Below are 22,552 nucleotides of genomic sequence, written 5' to 3'. Positions count from 1 at the left end.
TCGATTATTCGACCGTTAAAAGTGTGACTGATGCCATTAGTTTATATTGCAAGAATCTAAATTATTTAACTTTTTAAAGAAAAATAATCCAACATGATTACTCGGTGTGGTTTTCGGGTTTGAAATGGTGGCCCCTCTCATCTCTTCCAACCACTATCTTCTGTTTAGGTCCGGTCTAAGTCTTAAAAAATAAAAAAAAAATTGCATGAATACCCTCCTAAATATTAAATTTTGTATAAATACCCTTCCAAAATTTATATTTGCACATATACCCTTGTAAAACACTTGTTTTTCTACTCTATCTTTTTTTATCCTTATTTATGCATATATATATACCCACGCCATCTAATGCCGTTAAAAAATTAAAGTTTCAAATTAAAATGACTAAAATATCTTTAATGGATGGATGTTAAAAAAAAAAAACATTTATAAGGCAATCGCGATGGGAGACAAAAAAAAAAAAAATCATTTCAACATTTTATTTTATTTTTAATTAAAATAATTATGGTCTTTATTAATGGTGTTAGAAGAATTGTTATATTAGAAGCATTTGTACAAAAACAGTGTTTATAAGGATACAAAAATAAATATAAATTTTAAGAAGATATTCATGTAAATTTAAATTTTTAGACGGGTATTCATGTAAAAAAAAAAAAACTCTCTATATTAGGCTACTTAAGTTGGGCCGGTTCTGGACCCGGTAAAACTTGCGTCTGCTTGATGCGTTGCGTTGCTCTTGTCCTCCCCTTTGTCACCGAGGGCAAACTAAACCCTAGGGGAAGGGGTTCGTATTGTCTTCTGGCAGGGACTTGGGATCTTCTCTCTCCCATCGCGGGCGCGTGCGCTCGATCTCCCACCGTTGTCTTCGCCCGGCCTCGAAGCCCTAATCTCATCTTGGCCTTCTTCTCCACGGCGGAAAGGGTAAGCTAGAGATCCTAATTGTTATCTCATCTTCTCTCAATCGAAGATGCAAAATTTAGTTATTTTTTTAGCTTACCCATGTTGACTTCTTTCGGTGTTTTCTCGATTATCTTGTTTTTTGTTGAATTTTTATGCAATTTGTAGGTTTTTATAAATTCCTTACCCGATATCATAGAATTGTCAACCACTTTGAATGAGATTTAATGCTGTTTTGTTGTTAGGGGTGTATGAAGTTGTTGCTTGTCTTTTTTGTTTGAGAATTATTCCATAAATCCGATAATTGCTCATATTTAATCTATTGTTTATCGCTTGATCTTCCTCTGGCGAAAGAATTGCAAACCTCTTTATAGATTCAACTGATTTACTTTTCCAGGCTAAGAATCCTGTTTCATAAAAATTTGTATTTCAAATTACAATTGAATGAACTAAATTATTTCATGTTACGTGATGAGCAATCATTTGATGGAATTGAATGCGCCTGACTGGTTCCCTGGTTTTTGGAGTCTAGATGGTCACTGTAGAATCTCAAGCTTCGGCTGGCGAGGTGGCAAGCGAGGCTGAAGAGGTCAGAGGTCAGAGAGGAGGGCCGTTTTTAGGGATATCAAGCGCTATTACTGCGAATTTTGTGGGATATGCAGGTCGAAGAAATCTCTAATCAAATCGCACATCCTCTCAAACCATAAGGTATTTCACCCTTGTGGATACATACAGGTCTCTTACAGTTTGAATCTAATGATTCTTGAAGGAAATGTTTCACAATATTATAAGTTCTAGACCACCATTTTATGTGGAGATAGTAATAGAATGAACTAGTTTAGGTTCTAATTTTTTGATGGATGTCATAATATCTGTCTTATGTTCTATATTTTTTTTGGGTTGAATTCCACTGGATTTTCTTTTAATCTGGATAATTCATTACTTGTGGATGGATGGGTAGTGGTCTCATGCATTCTGAACCGAAAGCAGAGCAGGGTGACCGTGACCGGCCATGCGGAGCCAAAGAAGTTCCTGAACAAGGTGAAGAGCCCCGGGAAGAGGGTGGAGTACTTCTGGCCTTACGTCCCTTACAATCTGGTCTACTACCCTTACGCAGCTCAGGCGTACGACAAGAGGGCCCCCTCCGGGTTTGTCCGCAAAGTGGACCAAGCCGTGCCGAGCCCCGGTGCACCTGAGGAGCAGTTTACATCACTCTTCAGCGATGACAACCCAAACGCCTGCTCTATTATGTGAGGGAAAGTAGTAGGCGTGGTCTTTTATGAACTTGTATTTTAGGTCATCTGGGGTGATGGAGAGGTTTTGTGATGAATGGTGCGTTTGATGGTAGAAAGGGAGAAGCTATTAGTTCTTAATGTGGGGATTTTCGGTGTCTATTTTGCTCTTTTCTTGGATATGAAAAGCTTTTATTCGCCGCCGGAGAGGGGTTCATTTGTTTCTTGCATGGATAGGCATGTGAATGATTTGAAGTGTTGCTAATTGGATGTTTTGCTATAGTCTTTAAAGATGATCATTATGAGGACCTCTGCGAGCGTATATGTAGTTCCACATCGGTTCTTCGCTAGGTAGATCTTCTATACTTTTATAGGATCAAGAAACTTAAATAATATCTTCCGGTTAGCCATTTTGGATAAAGTTCTGGATTGTTATAAATGGTATCAGAGCGGATCCGAGCCATAATCTATGTAGACTATGGAACACTGTAGCACGAGTCCATTAGGACTGATCCTGGTGTTTGTGATTAAATTTAAAATGAATTTGAATTCTTAACCCAACGAGAACACCGGGGCTTGAACGAAGGGATATAAAATCTATAGTAAGAATGAAAGGAAAAGCGCAATGATGGCCCTAAAATAAGATTAATTTTTGGTCGTCATTGTTATTTCTCCACTGGATTTGCATAGCAAGAACAAACTACTTGTGTAGCTAAATTCTGTAGTGGAAACTTTTTTGTGTGTGTGGATTTTCGAAATGGTTGTATCTAAAGCCTAATTATTCTGATCTATTGTCTCAATGGCCGTACCTAAAGCACCCAGCATGATGAAAAGTAAACAAATATAAAAATATTGCCGCAAATTGCAGCTCAATTTAGCTCCAGGTACTGATAAGATGCCAACACGCCGTGAAACCTTCGCAAAAGCCTACTAGAAGTTCAATAATTTTGGCAATGCTTAAGATCCTATTTGGGGGAGCTTTTAGAGGGCCAAAAAGTACTCAAAAGTATTTTTAAATAAAAATTGTGTTTGGTAAAAATTTTTGAAAGCTGTTTCAGTTTTTATGGAAAGCTGAAAACAGCTTTTGGGGACAAGCTCCAATTTGGAGCTTTTTGAAAATGCTGTTTTCAGCTTTACCGGGAGCTATTTTTTGGCCCAAATTACCCCCATTTAAATCTTACTTTTTTCTCCAAAACCCTCATCTCACCTCTTCTTCTCTCACCCATCCTCTCCCTCTTCCTCTCTATCTTCTTTTTCCTCTCAACGTCGCCGCCTATGTTCCTTCTTTCTCTTCTTTTTTTTTTTTTTGTTTTGGGAGCTCGTGGCTGCCCACGGTGGCAGCCATCATGCCGGCCACCACCCATGGCCGGCGACCCTTCTATATTTCAATGAAATAAAATAATAAATAAATAAATAAAATAATGAGTGAATGACAAAAAATCTGATCTAAATAAATAAATAAATAAAAATATTAGTAATTATTTAACCAATTTTATTATCTAGCTAGAAAATTTGTTAGAGAGATAAATGGTAATTAGAAGGATGAAAAATTAATTTACACTAATAATTATAATATTTTATATATTTATTATTGTATTATACTATAAATATAATATTATATTATATTATATCATAATACATTGATATGTTATGTTAAATAATTTAATATTATATTCAATCATTATTCTATAATACATAATGTTATAGTACTATATTATAATAATAATAATATATTACATTACATTAATATTATATCATATTATATATTTATTTATTAATACGTATTATATTTTATTATGCTCTGTTGTATAATACTGGTAATATCATTTATGGTCATTTTGTCACATAAAAGTACTTTCTCAGTTTGTTTACCAAATACATGTTAAAGTGCCACAGCAATTTAAAAATGTAGTTATCAAGCAGCAAACATCTTTTTATAAACGCTCTGTTTAGACAGCTCTACTTCCAACCGCTCTACTTCTAAAAGCTCTACTACTAACAGCTCCTCCAAATAGGGTCTAAGCCATTTATGTCAGGCAGCGCTGCTAAAGGGGGATAACTGTCACGTCCCCGCCTCTGCGAGGCACGTGAGGCATCTAGTGCCCACGTGGGGGCCACATGAGGGGGGAACACGGGGCTCCCCTGCCAAATATTGTCCGGTTCTGGGGCTTCACGCAAGCGTCCTTCACCCCTCCCCGGTTTTGTTTTCCACCCAAAACGCGTCTGCAGGATTTGGAGTCACCCGCCTCATATGCCCAGGCTCTGGAACGAGTCTTTCCGATGTGGGACTATTGGGCCTCACACCCTTCCCACCATCGGACAAGAGCCGTCCTCGGCTCTGATACCAAATGTCACGTCCCCGCCTCTGCGAGGCACGTGAGGCATCTAGTGCCCACGTGGGGGCCACATGAGGGGGGAACACGGGGCTCCCCTGCCAAATATTGTCCGGTTCTAGGGCTTCACGCAAGCGTCCTTCACCCCTCCCCGATTTTGTTTTCCACCCAAAACGCGTCTGCAGGATTTGGAGTCACCCGCCTCATATGCTCAGGCTCTGGAACGAGTCTTTCCGATGTGGGACTATTGGGCCTCACACCCCACTAAATGTCACACCCCAAATCCGGATTATGACACGGCCGTGCTATTGCTATCTTATGCACACAATAACACGAAGCCACATAAAATTTCATAATAAAAATAAATAGTTTCATTTACTAATGTCATAACATTAGTGAAGAAGTTGGAACAGTACAGAGCTTCTAAATCTGATTATTACATAACATTTTCAATTACCCCAACCCTGAATAACATCAAGCTCCCTGCTCCTAATGGTCTTAATCATCTGTAAGAAAAAAATAGATAAAAAGGTATGAGCTACACAGCTCAGTAAGTAACCAGGTACTATCTTATTGGATCAAGTACAATTATGCTAATGCAGTGATTAAAAAGCCAACAGTTGATGTAAAATAAAACATTTTATAAATGATATACACAAATCAGGTCATAAAGCAATGCATGTTCTATCCATAAAAGTTCATAATCATGATAATGCAAGTCATATAAAAATATTGCCATTTATCCATACTTTAGAAAACATACTCTCAGACGGATGTGCTGCTATGGTCACTATAATCCCGTGACAGGGCCTGTTAATCTTAGTCGACTAATTCTGTTATTCGTTACCAACTTTAACCCGTTGGCAGAGGGCCTGTTATTCTTTGGATGCTAGCTCCAGGGTGTCGACTGGCCTCTATTTCTAGAGGTGGTCATAGCTATCTGAGAGTTCATAAATCATATTCTTTTTCTTTCATAAATCATAATCATCATAAATAGGTTTGAAAATGATAAATGGCATTATATAATTTAAAATGCATAAACATGCTTCAAATATCATTTTTCATGCAGTCTAACATAATCATAATTTCATAACTCATACATCATCAAATATTCATGAAGGATGCTCTTTAATCAAATTCATGTATCACATGCAATCATATACTTGATCCTAATTTTGAGAAAAATATATGGTAAAGCAATACATTTTCATAATGATGAATAAATAGTAATTTAAAAACTTTAAGATCAGTGCCAAGGTTACTTACAGCAATTTGCTTTCCAATTTCTTACGTCCGGATAATGAATCTTTGATCACCTAAATTAATCACATAAGGATCACATTATTCTTTTCATGATTTTTCTAATTTATCATAACATGAATTTACTTGCTTGGAACTCAAGTCCAATTTACTTAATTTAGAGCCCTTGGCCTCGATTTAGAACCAGATTGGGTTCACGTAGGTCAATTGGATCTTTAATTAAAGAATTGGCTCGGTTCCTAATTGGATCTAGCCCTATTGGGTCAATTTGGTCTTTTGATTAGCTTATTGGGCTCAATTTCAAGTCCAATTAGGTTTAATTTTGGTCCAAGGTCCATATGGCTCATTTAGACTTGAGTCAGGGTCAGCCCAAAGTCAATTTGGTCTCAATTTGGTTAAACTGGTTTTGAATTGGGCTTGATTCATATTCAATTTGGGTCTGCTGAGATTAACTCAGCTTAATTGGGTTCGAACCCAACTCAATTGGGCTTAATTGGGTTCGGATTTAACCCAATTTATAGTTTGGGTTCGTCCGAACTTAGTCCAATCTGATTGGGCTCGAATTGAATCAAATTTGGCTCAACCCATTTTTCTTTTCTTTTATTTGGGCCTAACAGGTTCGGACCCGAACTCGGATCAGACCCGTTAGGTCGGACCCGTTAAGGATCTCTCCCTTTTTTTTTTTTTTTTTTTTTTCTTTTCTTTTCTTTTCTTTTTCTTTTTCTTCTTTTCTTTTTTTTTTTTTTTCTTTTCTTCCCTCTTCCTTCCCGAACCTTCTTCTCCTTTTTTTTTTTTTTTTCTTCCTCTTCTCCTCTCCCGACTCCTCCTTCCCCCTTTCTTCTCATTTCTTCTCCCGTGGAGGGAGGAGGGCGAGCTCGAGCGGCTTGGAAGGAGTGGGTAGCGGCCGACGGCGCCCAGCGGCCGGCCTGCGGTGCCCACGGTCGCGCCCGCGGCCGTGCCCGCGGTCGTGCCCGTGGCCATGCCCAAGGCCGCTTCGGCGGCCCACGGCCGCATCTACGTCTCGCTGCCGGCGACCCGCATCCCATGGCCGACGACCCGCGGCCCGTGGCCGAGGCCGGCGCCCGCGGTTGCGGCTGCGGATCAACCACCGGTAAGTCCTTTTTTTTTTTTCTTCTTCTTCTTCTTCTCCCGCGGATGGGAGATCTGGCTCGGGGAGGGCCCGAGCCGCAGCCGGCGGCTCCCCGGCCGGCTTACGGCCTCTCTTGCTGCCGCGGCTTGCGGCCGCCGTGGCTTGCGGCCACCGCAGCCGGCGACCGCTGCCATCTTCCTTCTTTTTTTTTTTTGTGTGCGATTTAGTTGCTAAATTAGATCTACAAAGAATAATCTAGGAGTAAGGGCGTTACCTGCTTTGAAGAAGAACGTCCGCCTCCTACTCCGGCAACGCAGCCCTTTGTTCCGGCGACGCAAGCCTAATGCCAGATCCTGTCCACCGAGGAGAGTTGTGAGAAAAGGAGAATGGAGAAGAAACAGAGGAAGGAGGGTGGTGAAAAGCCTCATCGATCGGAGCTTCTTGTAGCCTCCGATTGCTGGGGAACGTGGACGGTTGTAACCGCCCACCATCAGGCGATTACAAACGCCCGCCCTTTGGTGTGATGGCCTCTCCCCATTCCTCTCAGAAACATGGACGGTTATCACATTCTTCCCCCCTAATAAAAATTTCGTTCTCGAAATTTACATACCTGCATTCTCAAAGAGTTGCGGATGTCTCGCTCGCATTTCCTCCTCAAGTTCCCATGTGGCCTCTCTCTCCGAGTGGTTGCTCCACTGAACTTTCACATAGGGTATGATACGTCGTCTCAGGACCTGCTCCTTTTGATCAATGATGCGTAAAGGATACTCTTCATAAGTTAGGTCTCTATCAATCTGCAGGGTCTCGTGCTGTACTATATGGCTGGGATCAGGAATGTATCTCCGTAGAAGAGAAACGTGAAAGACATTATGCACGCTGGATAACTCTGGTGGCAAAGCCAGCCTGTAAGCAACCTCCCCTACTTTGGCAAGAATCTCAAAGGGTCCAATGTAGCGAGGATTCAGTTTACTATGTCTTCCAAATCTTGTAACACCTTTCGAGGGTGAAACTTTTAAGAATACAAAGTCCCCCTCCTGAAATTTTACTTCTCTTCTTTTCTTATCTGCCCAACTTTTTTGTCTATCTTGAGCTGCCTTGAGCCTTTTTCTGATCAGTAGAATCTTTTCCTTGGCAATCTGAACTAATTCAGGGCCCAACAATTTCTTCTCTCCAACATCATCCCAATGTAGAGGAGACCGACATTTTCTTCCATACAAGGCTTCATAAGGTGCCATCTGGATGCTAGAATGATAACTATTATTATAAGCAAACTCGACTAGTGATATATGATCATCCCAGCAACCTCCCAGATCAACAGTGCAAGTCCGCAGCATATCCTCCAGGGTCTGGATCGTCCTCTCTGACTGACCATCAGTCTGTGAGTGATAAGCAGTGCTGAGTCTCAGATCAGTGCCCATGGCAGTCTGGAAGCTTCTCCAAAATCCAGATACAAAACGAGGGTCCCGATCAGATACAATGCTTACTGGTGCCCCATGTAAGCGCACAATATCATCAATATACCTCTGAGCCAACTTGTCAAGTGAAGTGCCAACCCTAAAGGGTAAAAAGTGAGCTGACTTCGTGAGGCGATCAACAATCACCCATACTGCATCATTCCTCCTTACTGTCCTCGGAAGCCCAATGACAAAATCCATAGTAATGTGCTCCCATTTCCACTCTGGAATCTCTAGTGGTTCTAGCAAACCAGCTGGCCTCTGATGCTCAGCCTTTACTTGTTGACATACCAAGCACCGAGCTACAAATCCTGCTATTTCTCTCTTCATGCCATTCCACCAGAAATGTTCTCGTAAATCTCTATACATTTTAGTGCTGCCGGGATGAATAGAGAAACGAGATTGATGAGCTTCCTCCAGAATCTCTCTTTTTAGATCAGCATCCTTGGGCACACATAATCTACAGCCAAAACGCAGAGTACCATCCGGGTGGATTCGGAGTTCGGGTCGTAACCCTCTCTCCACATCATTTCTAAGCCGACACAAATGTGCATCTGTCTGTTGAGCAGTCTTTATTCTTTCTATCAAGGTAGGTTGCACCAACAAACTAGTCAACATACTCCCAGCATCCTTGGTAATCACATCGATCTGCATCATCTCAAAATCTTTCAAAATCTGCTTCTGAGTGGTAAGCAAAGATATGGAGCCCACTGCTGACTTCCTGCTGAGAGCATCTGCCACAACATTAGCCTTTTCCGGATGATATTTGATGCTTAGATCATAATCTTTTAGTAGCTCAAGCCATCTTCTTTGCCTCATGTTTAATTCCTTCTGAGTAAATATATACTTTAGGCTTTTGTGATCAGTAAAAACCTCACAAGGCTCACCATATAGATAATGTCGCCAAATCTTCAGAGCAAAAACCACTGCTGCCAACTCCAAATCATGTGTCGGATAGTTTTGCTCATATGGCTTCAGCTGTCTAGAGGCATAGGCTACTACTTTATCATTCTGCATTAGTACACAGCCTAATCCTTTCTTAGAGGCATCACTATAAATGATAAAACCCCCAGTACTGGTTGGCAAAGTAAGAATAGGAGCAGATACCAGCCTTTGCTTTAACTCTTGAAAACTTTGCTCACAATCTTCACTCCATACAAACTTTGCTCGTTTCTGGGTCAGACGAGTCAAAGGAGTAGCGATCCGAGAGAATCCTTCCACAAATCTTCTATAATAACTAGCCAAACCCAAGAAACTTCTGATTTCGGTGACATTTGTAGGACGAGGCCAATCCACCACTGCTTCTATTTTCTTTGGGTCCACTGACACCCCATCTTTTGAGATTACATGACCAAAAAATGCAATACTATCCAGCCAGAAATCACATTTGCTCAGTTTGGCATATAATCTATTCTCCTGAAGAATCTGTAATACCACTCTCAAGTGATCTTCATGTTCTTCTTTGCTCTTAGAATAGATCAGTATATCATCAATGAAAACAATAACAAACTGATCCAAATACTGCTTAAAGATCCTGTTCATCAGATCCATAAAAGCAGCTGGCGCATTGGTTAGTCCAAATGGCATAACTAAAAATTCATAGTGCCCATACCTGGTTCGAAATGCAGTCTTCGGCACATCATCTGCTAGGATTTTCAATTGATGATACCCAGATCGCAGATCTATCTTGGAGAAGACTTGGGCACCTTGTAGCTGATCAAATAAATCATCAATCCGGGGCAGAGGGTATTTGTTTTTCACTGTCACCTTGTTCAACTCTCGGTAATCAATACACAGCCGCATACTTCCATCCTTCTTCTTAACAAATAGTACTGGAGCTCCCCACGGTGAAACACTCGGGCGAATGAATTTCTTCTCTAGGAGTTCCTGTAGCTGGATCTTCAACTCTCTCAACTCTGCCGGGGCCATCCGATAAGGAGCCTTCGAGATAGGTCCAACACCCGGTAAGAGATCGATTCGAAAATCAATCTCCCGATCAGGAGGTAATCCGGGTAGATCATCAGGGAACACTTCTGGATACTCTCTTACAATAGGGATATCCTCTAGCCTTATTTCTTTTGTTGTGTCTATCACACAAGCTAGATAAGCCTGACATCCCTTTCTGAGGGCCTTCCTTGCACTCATTGCAGAGATAAAGTGCAAAGAGGGATTCATAGTGGGTGCATCACCCTGATAGAAAATTTTCCGTTCACCAGGTATCTGAAACACTACCCTCTTGCCAAAACAATCAATGTGAGCATGATATTCAGACAGCCAATTCATACCAAGGAAAAGATGACATCAAAATCATACATGTCTAACAGTACCAAGTCAGCCAATAATTTTCTGTCCTCTATCTAAACTATGCAGTTTTTATGAACAGAATCAACCACTACTGTCTTCTTAAGAGGAGTAGCAACAAGTAAAGGCTCATCTAACTTATCAGGCATAAGGTGCAAGGATGCAGAGAACTTGGAGGATATAAAGGAATGTGTAGCGCCAGAATCAAATAGTACTGAAGCATCAACAGAGTTGATGGGAATCATACCTGCCACAACACTGTCACTGGCACTAGCATCCTGTCGTGTCAGTGCGAACACCCGTGCAGCTCCTTTCTGCTTCTGATCAGCTGGTCTAGAAGGTCCAGATTCAACCTTCTTTTTGTTTGGGCAATCTCTGGCTATGTGTCCTGGCTGCCCACATATAAAACAAGCTCCCATCCTCTTCAAGCAAGGACCAGTATGCATTTTACCACAGTAATCACAAGCTTTAAATTTCTTCTTGCTAGGAGGGCCTTCAAAGTTCCTTGACCGGTTCCTCAGATTTTTTGACATCTCGAGCCTTTTCTGTTCACCTCTTTCCTTCTCTGATTTCTTCAGATCTGTTTCTACCTTCAATGCTCTCCCCAGGACCTCTCCATAGCTGGTGAGAATCAGAACTGACAACCGGGATCGAATGTCGTCCCTCAAGCCCTGCTCAAATCTGTTAGCCTTGCTTCTCTCAACCTCTATCATTTGAGGACAAAACCGACCCAGCTTAGTAAATTTGTTGGCATATTCTAGCACAGTCATATCATCTGTCTGCCTCAGAGATAAAAACTCATTTTTTTTAGATATTCTAACTGACTCAGGAAAATACTGCTCATAAAACATCTTCTTGAATTCCTCCCATATCAGTAGCTCATCCTCACCCTCGAGTGCAGCTTCAATAGCCGTCCACCAGAACTCTGCATTCCCCTTCAGCATAGGAATAGCCAATCTGACCTTTACTTCTTCAGGATATTGCAAGGCTTTGAACATCTTCTCCACCTCCCGAATCCAGGTCTCAGCAATCAGAGGGTCAGCTCCACCGTCAAACATAGGTGGGTTGAGCCTACGGAATCGCTCATAGTAGGACTCAATGGACTGTGCAGGTCGGACAGTGGCCTGCACCTGCTGCTGCATCTGCATCTGCATCTGCTGCTGCACCTGCTGCTGCATCTGCATCTGTTGTTGCATCTGCTGCTGCATTTGCTGCTGCATCTGAAGGAGCTGAGTCATCACCTGACTTGCTCCTGCAAAATCGGCCTGGGTGGCAGCTGGGTTAGGAGTTTGCTCGGCTGGCTGCCTGGCAACTCCTCTCCCTCTTGCTCCTCTCCTCCGAGCTGCAATATTTGCCAAGACTTCATTCTCTCTGTTCCTCATTTTCACCTATAAAAAAAATATTAGCATAATTCAATTAACTAATTTTCTTTATTTTGAATATGCCGAATTTAATTTAACGGGACTTAACTACCCATTTCCCTTACTAAAACTTTTTTTTTACCCTTTATTAAACCTATTGCTCTGATACCACTAAATGTCACGCCCCAAATCCGGATTATGACACGGCCGTGCTATTGCTATCTTATGCACACAATAACACGAAGCCACATAAAATTTCATAATAAAAATAAATAGTTTCATTTACTAATGTCATAACATTAGTGAAGAAGTTGGAACAGTACAGAGCTTCTAAAATCTGATTATTACATAACATTTTCAATTACCCCAACCCTGAATAACATCAAGCTCCCTGCTCCTAATGGTCTTAATCATCTGTAAGAAAAAAATAGATAAAAAGGTATGAGCTACCCAGCTCAGTAAGTAACCAGGTACTATCTTATTGGATCAAGTACAATTATGCTAATGCAGTGATTAAAAAGCCAACAGTTGATGTAAAATAAAACATTTTATAGATGATATACACAAATCAGGTCATAAAGCAATGCATGTTCTATCCATAAAAGTTCATAATCATGATAATGCAAGTCATATAAAAATATTGCCATTTATCCATACTTTAGAAAACATACTCTCAGACGGATGTGCTGCTATGGTCACTATAATCCCGTGACAGGGCCTGTTAATCTTAGTCGACTAATTCTGTTATTCGTTACCAACTTTAACCCGTTGGCAGAGGGCCTGTTATTCTTTGGATGCTAGCTCCAGGGTGTCGACTGGCCTCTATTTCTAGAGGTGGTCATAGCTATCTGAGAGTTCATAAATCATATTCTTTTTCTTTCATAAATCATAATCATCATAAATAGGTTTGAAAATGATAAATGGCATTATATAATTTAAAATGCATAAACATGCTTCAAATATCATTTTTCATGCAGTCTAACATAATCATAATTTCATAACTCATACATCATCAAATATTCATGAAGGATGCTCTTCATGTATCACATGCAATCATATACTTGATCCTAATTTTGAGAAAAATATATCGTAAAGCAATACATTTTCATAATGATGAATAAATAGTAATTTAAAAACTTTAAGATCAGTGCCAAGGTTACTTACAGCAATTTGCTTTCCAATTTCTTACGTCCGGATAATGAATCTTTGATCACCTAAATTAATCACATAAGGATCACATTATTCTTTTCATGATTTTTCTAATTTATCATAACATGAATTTACTTGCTTGGAACTCAAGTCCAATTTACTTAATTTAGAGCCCTTGGCCTCGATTTAGAACCAGATTGGGTTCACGTAGGTCAATTGGATCTTTAATTAAAGAATTGGCTCGGTTCCTAATTGGATCTAGCCCTATTGGGTCAATTTGGTCTTTTGATTAGGTTATTGGGCTCAATTTCAAGTCCAATTAGGTTTAATTTTGGTCCAAGGTCAATATGGCTCATTTAGACTTGAGTCAGGGTCAGCCCAAAGTCAATTTGGTCTCAATTTGGTTAAACTGGTTTTGAATTGGGCTTGATTCATATTCAATTTGGGTCTGCTGAGATTAACTCAGCTTAATTGGGTTCGAACCCAACTCAATTGGGCTTAATTGGGTTCGGATTTAACCCAATTTATAGTTTGGGTTCGTCCGAACTTAGTCCAATCTGATTGGGCTCGAATTGAATCAAATTTGGCTCAACCCATTTTTCTTTTCTTTTATTTGGGCCTAATAGGTTCGGACCCGAACTCGGATCAGACCCGTTAGGTCGGACTCGTTAAGGGTCTCTCCCTTTTTTTTTTTTTTTTTTTTTTTTTTTTCTTTTCTTTTCTTTTCTTTTTCTTTTTCTTCTTTTCTTCTTTTTTTTTTTTTTCTTTTCTTCTTTCTTCCTTCCCGAACCTTCTTCTCCTTTTTTTTTTTTTTTTCTTCCTCTTCTCCTCTCCCGACTCCTCCTTCCCCCTTTCTTCTCATTTCTTCTCCCGTGGAGGGAGGAGGGCGAGCTCGAGCGGCTTGGGAGGAGTGGGTAGCGGCCGACGGCGCCCAGCGGCCGGCCTGCGGTGCCCACGGTCGCGCCCGCGGCCGTGCCCGCGGTCGTGCCCGTGGCCATGCCCAAGGCCGCTTCGGCGGCCCACGGCCGCATCTACGTCTCGCTGCCGGCGACCCGCATCCCATGGCCGACGACCCGCGGCCCGTGGCCGAGGCCGGCGCCCGCGGTTGCGGCTGCGGATCAACCACCGGTAAGTCCTTTTTTTTTTTTCTTCTTCTTCTTCTTCTCCCGCGGATGGGAGATCTGGCTCGGGGAGGGCCCGAGCCGCAGCCGGCGGCTCCCCGGCCGGCTTACGGCCTCTCTTGCTGCCGCGGCCGGCGACCGCCGTGGCTTGCGGCCACCGCAGCCGGCGACCGCTGCCATCTTCCTTCTTTTTTTTTGTGTGCGATTTAGTTGCTAAATTAGATCTACAAAGAATAATCTAGGAGTAAGGGCGTTACCTGCTTTGAAGAAGAACGTCCGCCTCCTACTCCGGCAACGCAGCCCTTTGTTCCGGCGACGCAAGCCTAATGCCAGATCCTGTCCACCGAGGAGAGTTGTGAGAAAAGGAGAATGGAGAAGAAACAGAGGAAGGAGGGTGGTGAAAAGCCTCATCGATCGGAGCTTCTTGTAGCCTCCGATTGCTGGGGAACGTGGACGGTTGTAACCGCCCACCATCAGGCGATTACAAACGCCCGCCCTTTGGTGTGATGGCCTCTCCCCATTCCTCTCAGAAACATGGACGGTTATCACAATAACAGAGTGCAGATGAATAGGATATGGACCTTAAAAGTGATCGACTCGGGACCCGAACACCTGTAGCAGCATCAAGTGCTCAAAGTTTGTCAGCAGCAGAAAGATCAAGATGAAGTTTCCTGCCCTTCTCTTCTCCACTCTCCGTCTATACTATGTTCTTTTGCTTTCTTCCCACTCTTGTATTCTTTCAACCTTCTTCTGTAACCCTTTCAGCCTTCAATAAACAGAGGGTAGCATTTGTTACCTCCTGTGTCCCTCAAAAGAAAAAAAAAAAAGAAGATGTTTGCTGGCCTTCCACTGCTTTCTGCTCGCCAGCAGCGCTACTAAAAATAATGAAAGATTGTTTAGAGTGCCGCCGTAATGATGAAAGATTTGATAAAGCAGAAAAAAAGTTGGATCAATTATTGGTTGTGTAATGAGGTGGATGATAATTGTAGCAGCTTTGGTCATGGATTGAGGAGACTTAGAAGTCTTCCTGCTGGATTTTAGTGCTGAAACAAGAACCCCACCAATCAGAAAGATATAGCTCTATTTGAGTTTCTTGCCAGATTTTGGAGATAATATATGCAGTGCTGCTGCCAAACACCACTTAACCTTCGGAGCTGGGGATTGGTGTCGTAACAACCACCGGTCCATAGTTTCCTCTAGTTTATATACGTTGTATATTGAATAATTAGTTAAAAAAATGTTATTCAAAACTATATATAAGCCTGCATAGGTCCGTTGAAAAACATTAAAAGATTGGAGACGCAGATAAGACATAGATTTTTATTTTAAAAAATAAAATCTAAATAATATGGGATTTCTACGATAATCATGCAAATAAGCATGAAGACAGAAATAAATTTAGGTGATTATATATATAACGTCTTCAACAAATTTTTGTAGATGATTATTAATTAAGAGAGATACTAAGAATATTTTAATCATAAAGTATGATATGCAGAATTTGAAACGATATATTTCTTTCTTATTTAATAATATAATCTAAATAATAGACTTGTAGCACTATTAGGTGAAGATGGGTGAGATAAAATATTAAGCTATGTATTGAGTTGGGAAGGACGGATAGGTTTGATTGCCTTCTTCACTTATTAAAGTGACTGGAACTCGCCCCTTTTTTCACATAGACTCGTAGAGGAAAGGTCGATCGTGTCAGGAATCACTGGCATCCAGCAGGCAACTTTTAGGTGAAGGCGGGATTGATAACTAAATAAGATTCTGATGAAAGTAAGATTGCTGTCCGATTGCAAATAGATGATCAGTCTTTAGAGAGCGTTGGATTAGTGGCGTTCAAACTTTTCTTCGGAAGAAAAAGATTTGCAGCAAAATCCTATTCTAAGTGCAGAGCATTTAGGTTATATAACTATGATTGATAACAATTTTGGATGTATGGTGCCTATTGGCGATGCCAATGCAATATGCAAGTTTAATTACGGTTTATGGTCTTAAGCCCTGATGACAAAAATGTCATTTGTGTTCCAAGATTAAATTTTGAACTTGTAGTTCATTTCCAAATTCTCATGGAAATTATCTTGCCTTTGCTTTATTTCTTTCCTTCTTTTTTTCTTTTTTTTGTTGATGTGAGAGAGAGAGAGAGAGAGAGAGAGAGAGAGAGGACAAAAGGGATATATCAATATTTGAAGACTATTTTTTTGATAGAGAAGGAAAGAATGAAAAATAAAAAGAAAAATGAAGCTCGAATGTGAGAGCGGCAGCAAGAGATGAGGAAAAAAAGACCACATGCCACAACTCTGCCTATGGCTAATGACCATAGATCAAAACGCAAGAGTCTCTATTTCTCTAAGCAAAACAATAAATAAGAAAAGCAAGCCCAATCTAGTTCCATTGCCAACCTAGGTGTAAGGTACTTTTTGGTGGTAATGTCCTTATTTTTAATCCAGTTTGCTTTATTTTCATGACATCAAAGTTGGAATTACTATCAATTAAATATTTTGTTGACGCAACTCATCTCACTGCTCAAAATAGATTTTGAGTTGGGTGAGCCTGGCCCGAACCAGAGTTTATATATTCACCATCTGGGAGTTGGATCAACAATCTTTAGGTTAAAATTTTTGCAACAACGGATGACTCATATATTTCTAGTATGAATATATCAAAAAAAGTCAAAGTATAATAAGTTTTGAAGTGCTCTGGGCAGCGCCTCTTTGGCACTAATGGTGTTGTAGAGGAGCCAGATTAATCGGCCCAACCTATAATTCCCGGGCCTGGTTAAGAAATGAGTCTTGCGGGCCTGGGCCAGCTGTTTGGTGTCTGCGCGCTTAAGAGAGAGAAAAGGACATATAAAAGCAGTAACAACGTATAGCAGCCACAGCAAACTAACAGTAGTGTCTAAAACATACTGCAATCAAGATTGCATAAGTAAAGACATTCAAGCTCTCTCTGCTAAAACACTAAATAGCATTAGCTTTTTGAACAGCTTGCTATTGCTATACTAAGTTGCAAACAATAAATCCTGCAGGTCCTGACGCTGACTATAAGATCAGTTCCTCCTTTCCCTTAACTTGAGCATGTTCCTGAACCAATATGCTGAATTCTTGGGGTACCGCTTAAGCGTGCTGTAGTCCACATAGACGAGGCCAAACCTCGACGTGTATCCCAACTTCCACTCAAAATTATCGAGCAGAGACCAAGCAAAATAGCCCATCACATTGGCCCCATCGTCGATCGCCTTCTTGAGCTCGGTTATGTAGCTCTTGTAATAATTCACCCTCTGAGTGTCGCGCAAGGCCCCAGGAAGAGTTACGTTGCCGGGCTGGTCCATTCCTGCGATCAGTATCATGACGGTATTAGAACTTGTAATTATGGATCGAAGAGGATGGTCTGATGTATCTCTCATACCATTTTCGGCTAGTATGACGGTTGGATTGCCGTAAGTCTCCTTAACATAAGTCGCAGCCTTGTACATTCCCCATGGTACGATGTAAAGCCATTCAGAGTGCGCCTGCATGCATGAAAAACAGTCCAAAATCAACTCTCCACGACTGGGCCATATCAATTCAAAGTAATGCTCAGTGGAGAACCATTTTAAGACAATATTATCAAAGCAAAGATTTAAGCTTCAGTCCTTACACCATTAAATTGAGATAGTATGGTCTGATAAAACCAAGGTTAATTTGGATATAATCCAGTTATTGGAAGAGGACCTAGGGATTTGTTTAGCGGGCCAAGACGGGTAGGTGAAGACTTAATATTAGCCCAAAGATTTGCAAAAGCTACAAGAGAACTTATGAAACCCTCGACTGAAAAGATGCAAAAATCTATGAAACCACACGAGAGAGTTCATGCAAGCCGAGGACAGAACTCGGTTAAATTCAAGGGTGCCATGTATTATTGAATCATAGTCCAAAAGCTTAAACTATCATGAGACGCAGTGATCAAGCTAATATACCCATGTGACATTCTCCTATGGTTAACTGACTTCTGCTTGGGAGAGAAGAGGCGCTCTCTAATTAATTTCTTTTCTTTTATTTCTTTTTAAATATCAATAACGAGAAGCAAATAATGAAAATGGGGAGAGTGGTGCTTTAAGATGCAGGAAAAAAATGAGGTCGTGGCCAATGAGGGTGGCCCATTAAACTAACATCCAAGGACCAACATCCTAGCTAAACTCTAACCTTCTTTTTTTTAAAAAAAAAAATCCACATTAAAATGATAGATATTTTCTAAATACAACAAACAAATGAAGTGTTAGGATGAAATTAACTTGAACAAAGATACAAAACATTTCCTTAATTTCTATCCTAAACCCAAAATTAGAACCTCAGTGATGAACATAAAATTCTATTTCTAGATGATTACAATATAAGCAACGCATGCAAGCAACTGAAAACATATTTCAATCATAAATGTATATTAGCTAATGTACCTTACTTAAAATTCTTTTTATTAATTTTATTTATTTAATATACTATAAATGTGATAAGGTTATAACAACTTTTGCTCAAATAACAACTTACTGATTATTCTAATCCTACAATAAATAAATTAAATAAACACTTACTCGCGGTCCAATTGGCACACCATCACGATCGTCTGCATTTATCGGAGAGCAAGAAAAATTGTTATTTAGAAACAGATAAAATTTCACTACGTAATTTTTTATTACAATATGAAGAGTTTAAAGGATCTCACAAGCAAATTGAGTATGCCAGTCTGCAGAGTAGCTAACTGGTGTCTGCGAGTACGTTGGCTGGTCCTCCATGTAGTACGATGTATATTGGTTAATCCCAACGTAGTCTATCGAACCTTTTACCATCTCAACTTCTTCGCGGGTGAACTTAGGAAGCCTCTCTTTGACAATCTCTTGCATCGTTTTCGGATACTCGCCATATATTATAGGGTGCAGGAACCTGTCACCAGAATGATCAGATTTCATTAAAATTTATTAGCTCATAAGTCTTGTATCTTTTACTTTTTCTTCTCACTATCTAAACTCAGCCTTGGTGTTACCATCCAATATGGAAGTCTCGAGCTCTCTGAGCTGCCTCCTGGTCCCTGATCGAGTCGGTAAGAGGTTCATACCAAACAAAGTCACAAAGTATTCCTATCTTGCCTTTCTGATGGGCCTGTAAATATTAATATAATAAAAAAATGTATCAGTAAGTAATCAATTGTAGCTAACATGCCAAGTGACCAGTAGTTTACCAGTCAGCATAAAAGAACTAATATGATAAATTTACTGAAATAAAAATCACATATGAATTTTCTGAAAGCAGAATTACATGCTGATTTTTTTTATCGAACAAAATTTTGTTCGAATTGTAAAATTTCATCTTTCTCTTGATCCTAAGATGTTTCTGTATCTGATGACAAATTCAAGCAATGTGTCCCTGATAAATCTTATTCTTGTCAAACAAACTTTCAGTATGATTATATTATGAAATAAGAAGGGGGATTCTCCAAAGTCTCAATGGTAGTCCTACCAATTCTAATTCATTTAAAATGATTAAATTAGAACTAGCATACATAAATAACTCTGAACTAAGAGATCCAGGCATGCTTAGGTAGCGTTTGAAAGACATCGATTTTATTATTTTTTTTTAATGATATTGCTTACATCAATGGGCATGCATTATTTATGATTCTATGTGCATAGAAAAAAATGTTTTCACTCCGATAGCATATATGATATTTGGACCATTTACCTGATATTTCTCACGATATCTCTTCACTGCAGCGGCATGAGATAATATTAGATGATGGGCCACAATATAAGGCTCCGTAGCGGAGTTCCCTCCGGCTGAACAGTTGGTGCACCTTCCAGGGGCATGAGTGCCATCATCGTACCCAAGAGCCGCCACCACCCTGGGCTCATTGAACGTGAACCAGTTTTTCACTCTATCCCCAAACATCTTGAAACAGAAATCAGCAAAGTTCGCATATGCCTCCCTGCATGATATAAATGATCGATCAGAATTATAAACCAATCTCAACAGATTTGGGGCTTCTTGAATGATCAGGCTAAAAATTCTATTAGACTCATAGAATGAGCATAATCAGCAAAATCATAAGAATAAAGGCTGGGCTAGGCCTATATTCTAAGCATCCAGAAATCACTTAATAGGCCGGCCTGAGTCCCATCAGTAGAAAAAAAATCTCAAAACTTATGATCCATTGTACTGACGGCACAATTTATGAATATAATAAAATTTTCAGCTCAATTATCCAAACAGACTTTTATTAGAATTCAAAGACTACCATAACGGTCAAAATCTTGCAGCATTGTTAATAATATCTAGATCTGTGTAAAAACTAACAACAGGCAATGATTTGAAGATTCCGATGTATTCTGTTTTTATGGTTACTTTTGAACTAGTTACTGGATTGGGGTTTACCATAGGCATATCTTTTATATGTATAACAGTATACTACTTACTCATACATAATAACTTGGTACAGGCATCTCTTCATATATGCGTGCATGCATGCGAGTTGCATATATGGTTCAGTGGAACCACCAATAAATCCGACGATGAAACACTGGAGACTTACACTATCTTAGGGCTTAACCAGCCAAGATACTCATCTTGAAGTGCTTGTGGGAGATCATAGTGGTAGAGATTTGCATACGGAGTAATGCCTGATATGCAAAGAATTTATTAGCTCAAAACAGCTTTCAAGATAATTAACGAATTGATTCAATGTGGGCTTCTAGATTGAGGCAGGAGTTTACCTTGCTTTAACATGTAATTGATCAGTCTGTTGTAATAGAATACACCTCTCCAGTTAACTTTTCCAGTTCCCTCTACAAAAGTAGAACCATATACATCAGATGAATTTCTTTAGAAACAGCAGCATTATTTTTTATTTGAAAAATGAAGTTATGTATGAAAATAATGAGAAATTATTGTGTCACAAACTTGGGAAAATTCGGGACCAAGAGATTGAGAATCGGTAAGCATCAAAATTCATCTTCTTCATGATGTCCACATCTTCCTGCACCATACAATCAAGTTGTTTGAATTTGAAATATAAAACAAGCCTAAATCGCTAGCTCTTCCAGGATAATTGTCATGTACTCAGCAGTCTATATGACTCGACTTTTATCCCTCTTAAAAAAAATGTGACTCCATATATATGGCAAGGTCGCATGAAGAATGAGGGTTATACACAAATTTGTTGCGTTAGATCGACATCTTATATATCTCTTCAAATTTCAGAACTTCTAGAATCTCAATCCACAGAAAGCTTCTTCTGCCGCTGACAAGACGAGCTTGGCTCAGACATGAGTCTGTTGGGTGCCACCCGGGCCTGGAAAACTGTAAGCCTAACGACTAGCTAAGCTTATTATTTAGGTAAAAGAAGCTGGATCCAACTGGCCTGATCTGACCCAACCCGAGCATGTAACCTGGGCGGATTTTGGGTTGGGCTTGACCTGGCTCTTTGATCCCCAGGTGATAGCTCCATAAAATTAATTATTAGTTAGGTTTCTGGACATCCAATTCCCACTTAATCTCGATATTTATAATAATATAACAACCGGCAATAATATCCCAATCCAGCTATTAAGATAGACCTTATCCACACAAATCATAATGTTTGTCAACATATCTCTAATATGCATTCATAGATTAAAAATGGTTTTGATTCATTAGATTAAAAAGGTTGCTGTGTAATTATATGCAAACATTTTTGTATGAAAAAAGATGAGAAAAGTATCATTAAAAAAGAAGAAAAACAAAAAGGAAAAGAAGATGAGAAAAGGGAATGCATCTCCACCGGTCTTTAGTTGAACTAACCGGTCTGCATCTTATCACCGAACAAAGAACAAGCAAAGCTAGTACTCTATAGCTAACATCAGATCAAGAAAGCTAATATTCTTACCTTGTAGCGGTGGTACTCGTCCACCGTCACGTCGGCGGTGGCGTTGCCTGCAATATTACCTGATACGAGTACATCGATAAACGTCAGAGAACTTCAGAAAAAAAAAGGGCTAAAACTATAAGGGAAGGCAATGTAATGGCTTGAAGGAGTGTGTGATGATTATATCTATTTATATATTACCCGGGATCTTGACGAAGGTGTCCCAGATGCATGGGCCACGCCCTTCCTTCAGCGCCATACCCTCCACCTGGTACGCCGACGCTGCCGTCCCGAACACGAAGCCCTCCGGGAAGCTCGAGCGGCTTAGAGGGCGGGCATGCTTCAGAGCGGGCTGCGGGATGTAGGCCGAACAACCAAAGGCAAACAAGAAGAAGAAGAAGAAAGGGAGCACTAGAGACCTCATCATGGCGAGAGCTTGAGGAGAGGAGGAAAGGAATACTAGGTATGGAGGGGTG

General features: G+C 40.2%; 2 protein-coding genes and 1 pseudogene across 2 annotated transcripts; 1 reads left to right on the top strand and 2 right to left on the bottom strand.

The window, feature by feature from the left end:
- The first annotated feature begins 1,429 nt into the window (after positions 1-1,429).
- On the top strand, positions 1,430-2,151 carry LOC149753516 (heavy metal-associated isoprenylated plant protein 22 pseudogene; annotated as a pseudogene).
- A 2,646-nt stretch (positions 2,152-4,797) lies between these two features.
- Positions 4,798-14,063, bottom strand: LOC149753515 (uncharacterized). Its single transcript, XM_089930781.1, has 2 exons — positions 10,815-14,063; positions 4,798-4,968 (listed from the first exon to the last, which is right to left on the bottom strand). Exons 1-2 carry the CDS (start codon positions 11,947-11,949, stop codon positions 4,961-4,963), a joined length of 1,143 nt encoding a protein of 380 aa, XP_089786907.1. The 5' UTR covers positions 11,950-14,063; the 3' UTR covers positions 4,798-4,960.
- A 3,027-nt stretch (positions 14,064-17,090) lies between these two features.
- On the bottom strand, positions 17,091-22,552 carry LOC103722979 (beta-glucosidase 1-like). Its single transcript, XM_089930779.1, has 11 exons — positions 22,278-22,552; positions 22,098-22,156; positions 21,134-21,209; positions 20,947-21,018; positions 20,766-20,853; positions 19,919-20,162; positions 19,224-19,339; positions 18,906-19,123; positions 18,775-18,806; positions 17,613-17,715; positions 17,091-17,537 (listed from the first exon to the last, which is right to left on the bottom strand). Exons 1-11 carry the CDS (start codon positions 22,501-22,503, stop codon positions 17,254-17,256), a joined length of 1,518 nt encoding a protein of 505 aa, XP_089786905.1. The 5' UTR covers positions 22,504-22,552; the 3' UTR covers positions 17,091-17,253.

Source organism: Phoenix dactylifera, chromosome 5 (genome assembly GCF_051530095.1).
Source record: "Phoenix dactylifera cultivar Ajwa chromosome 5, Ajwa_hap1_PhDact_Kaust_v1.1, whole genome shotgun sequence".
Taxonomy (NCBI): domain Eukaryota; kingdom Viridiplantae; phylum Streptophyta; class Magnoliopsida; order Arecales; family Arecaceae; genus Phoenix; species Phoenix dactylifera.
The sequence above is the reverse complement of the archived record's forward strand: the minus strand, read 5'-3'. Positions and strand labels throughout refer to the sequence as shown.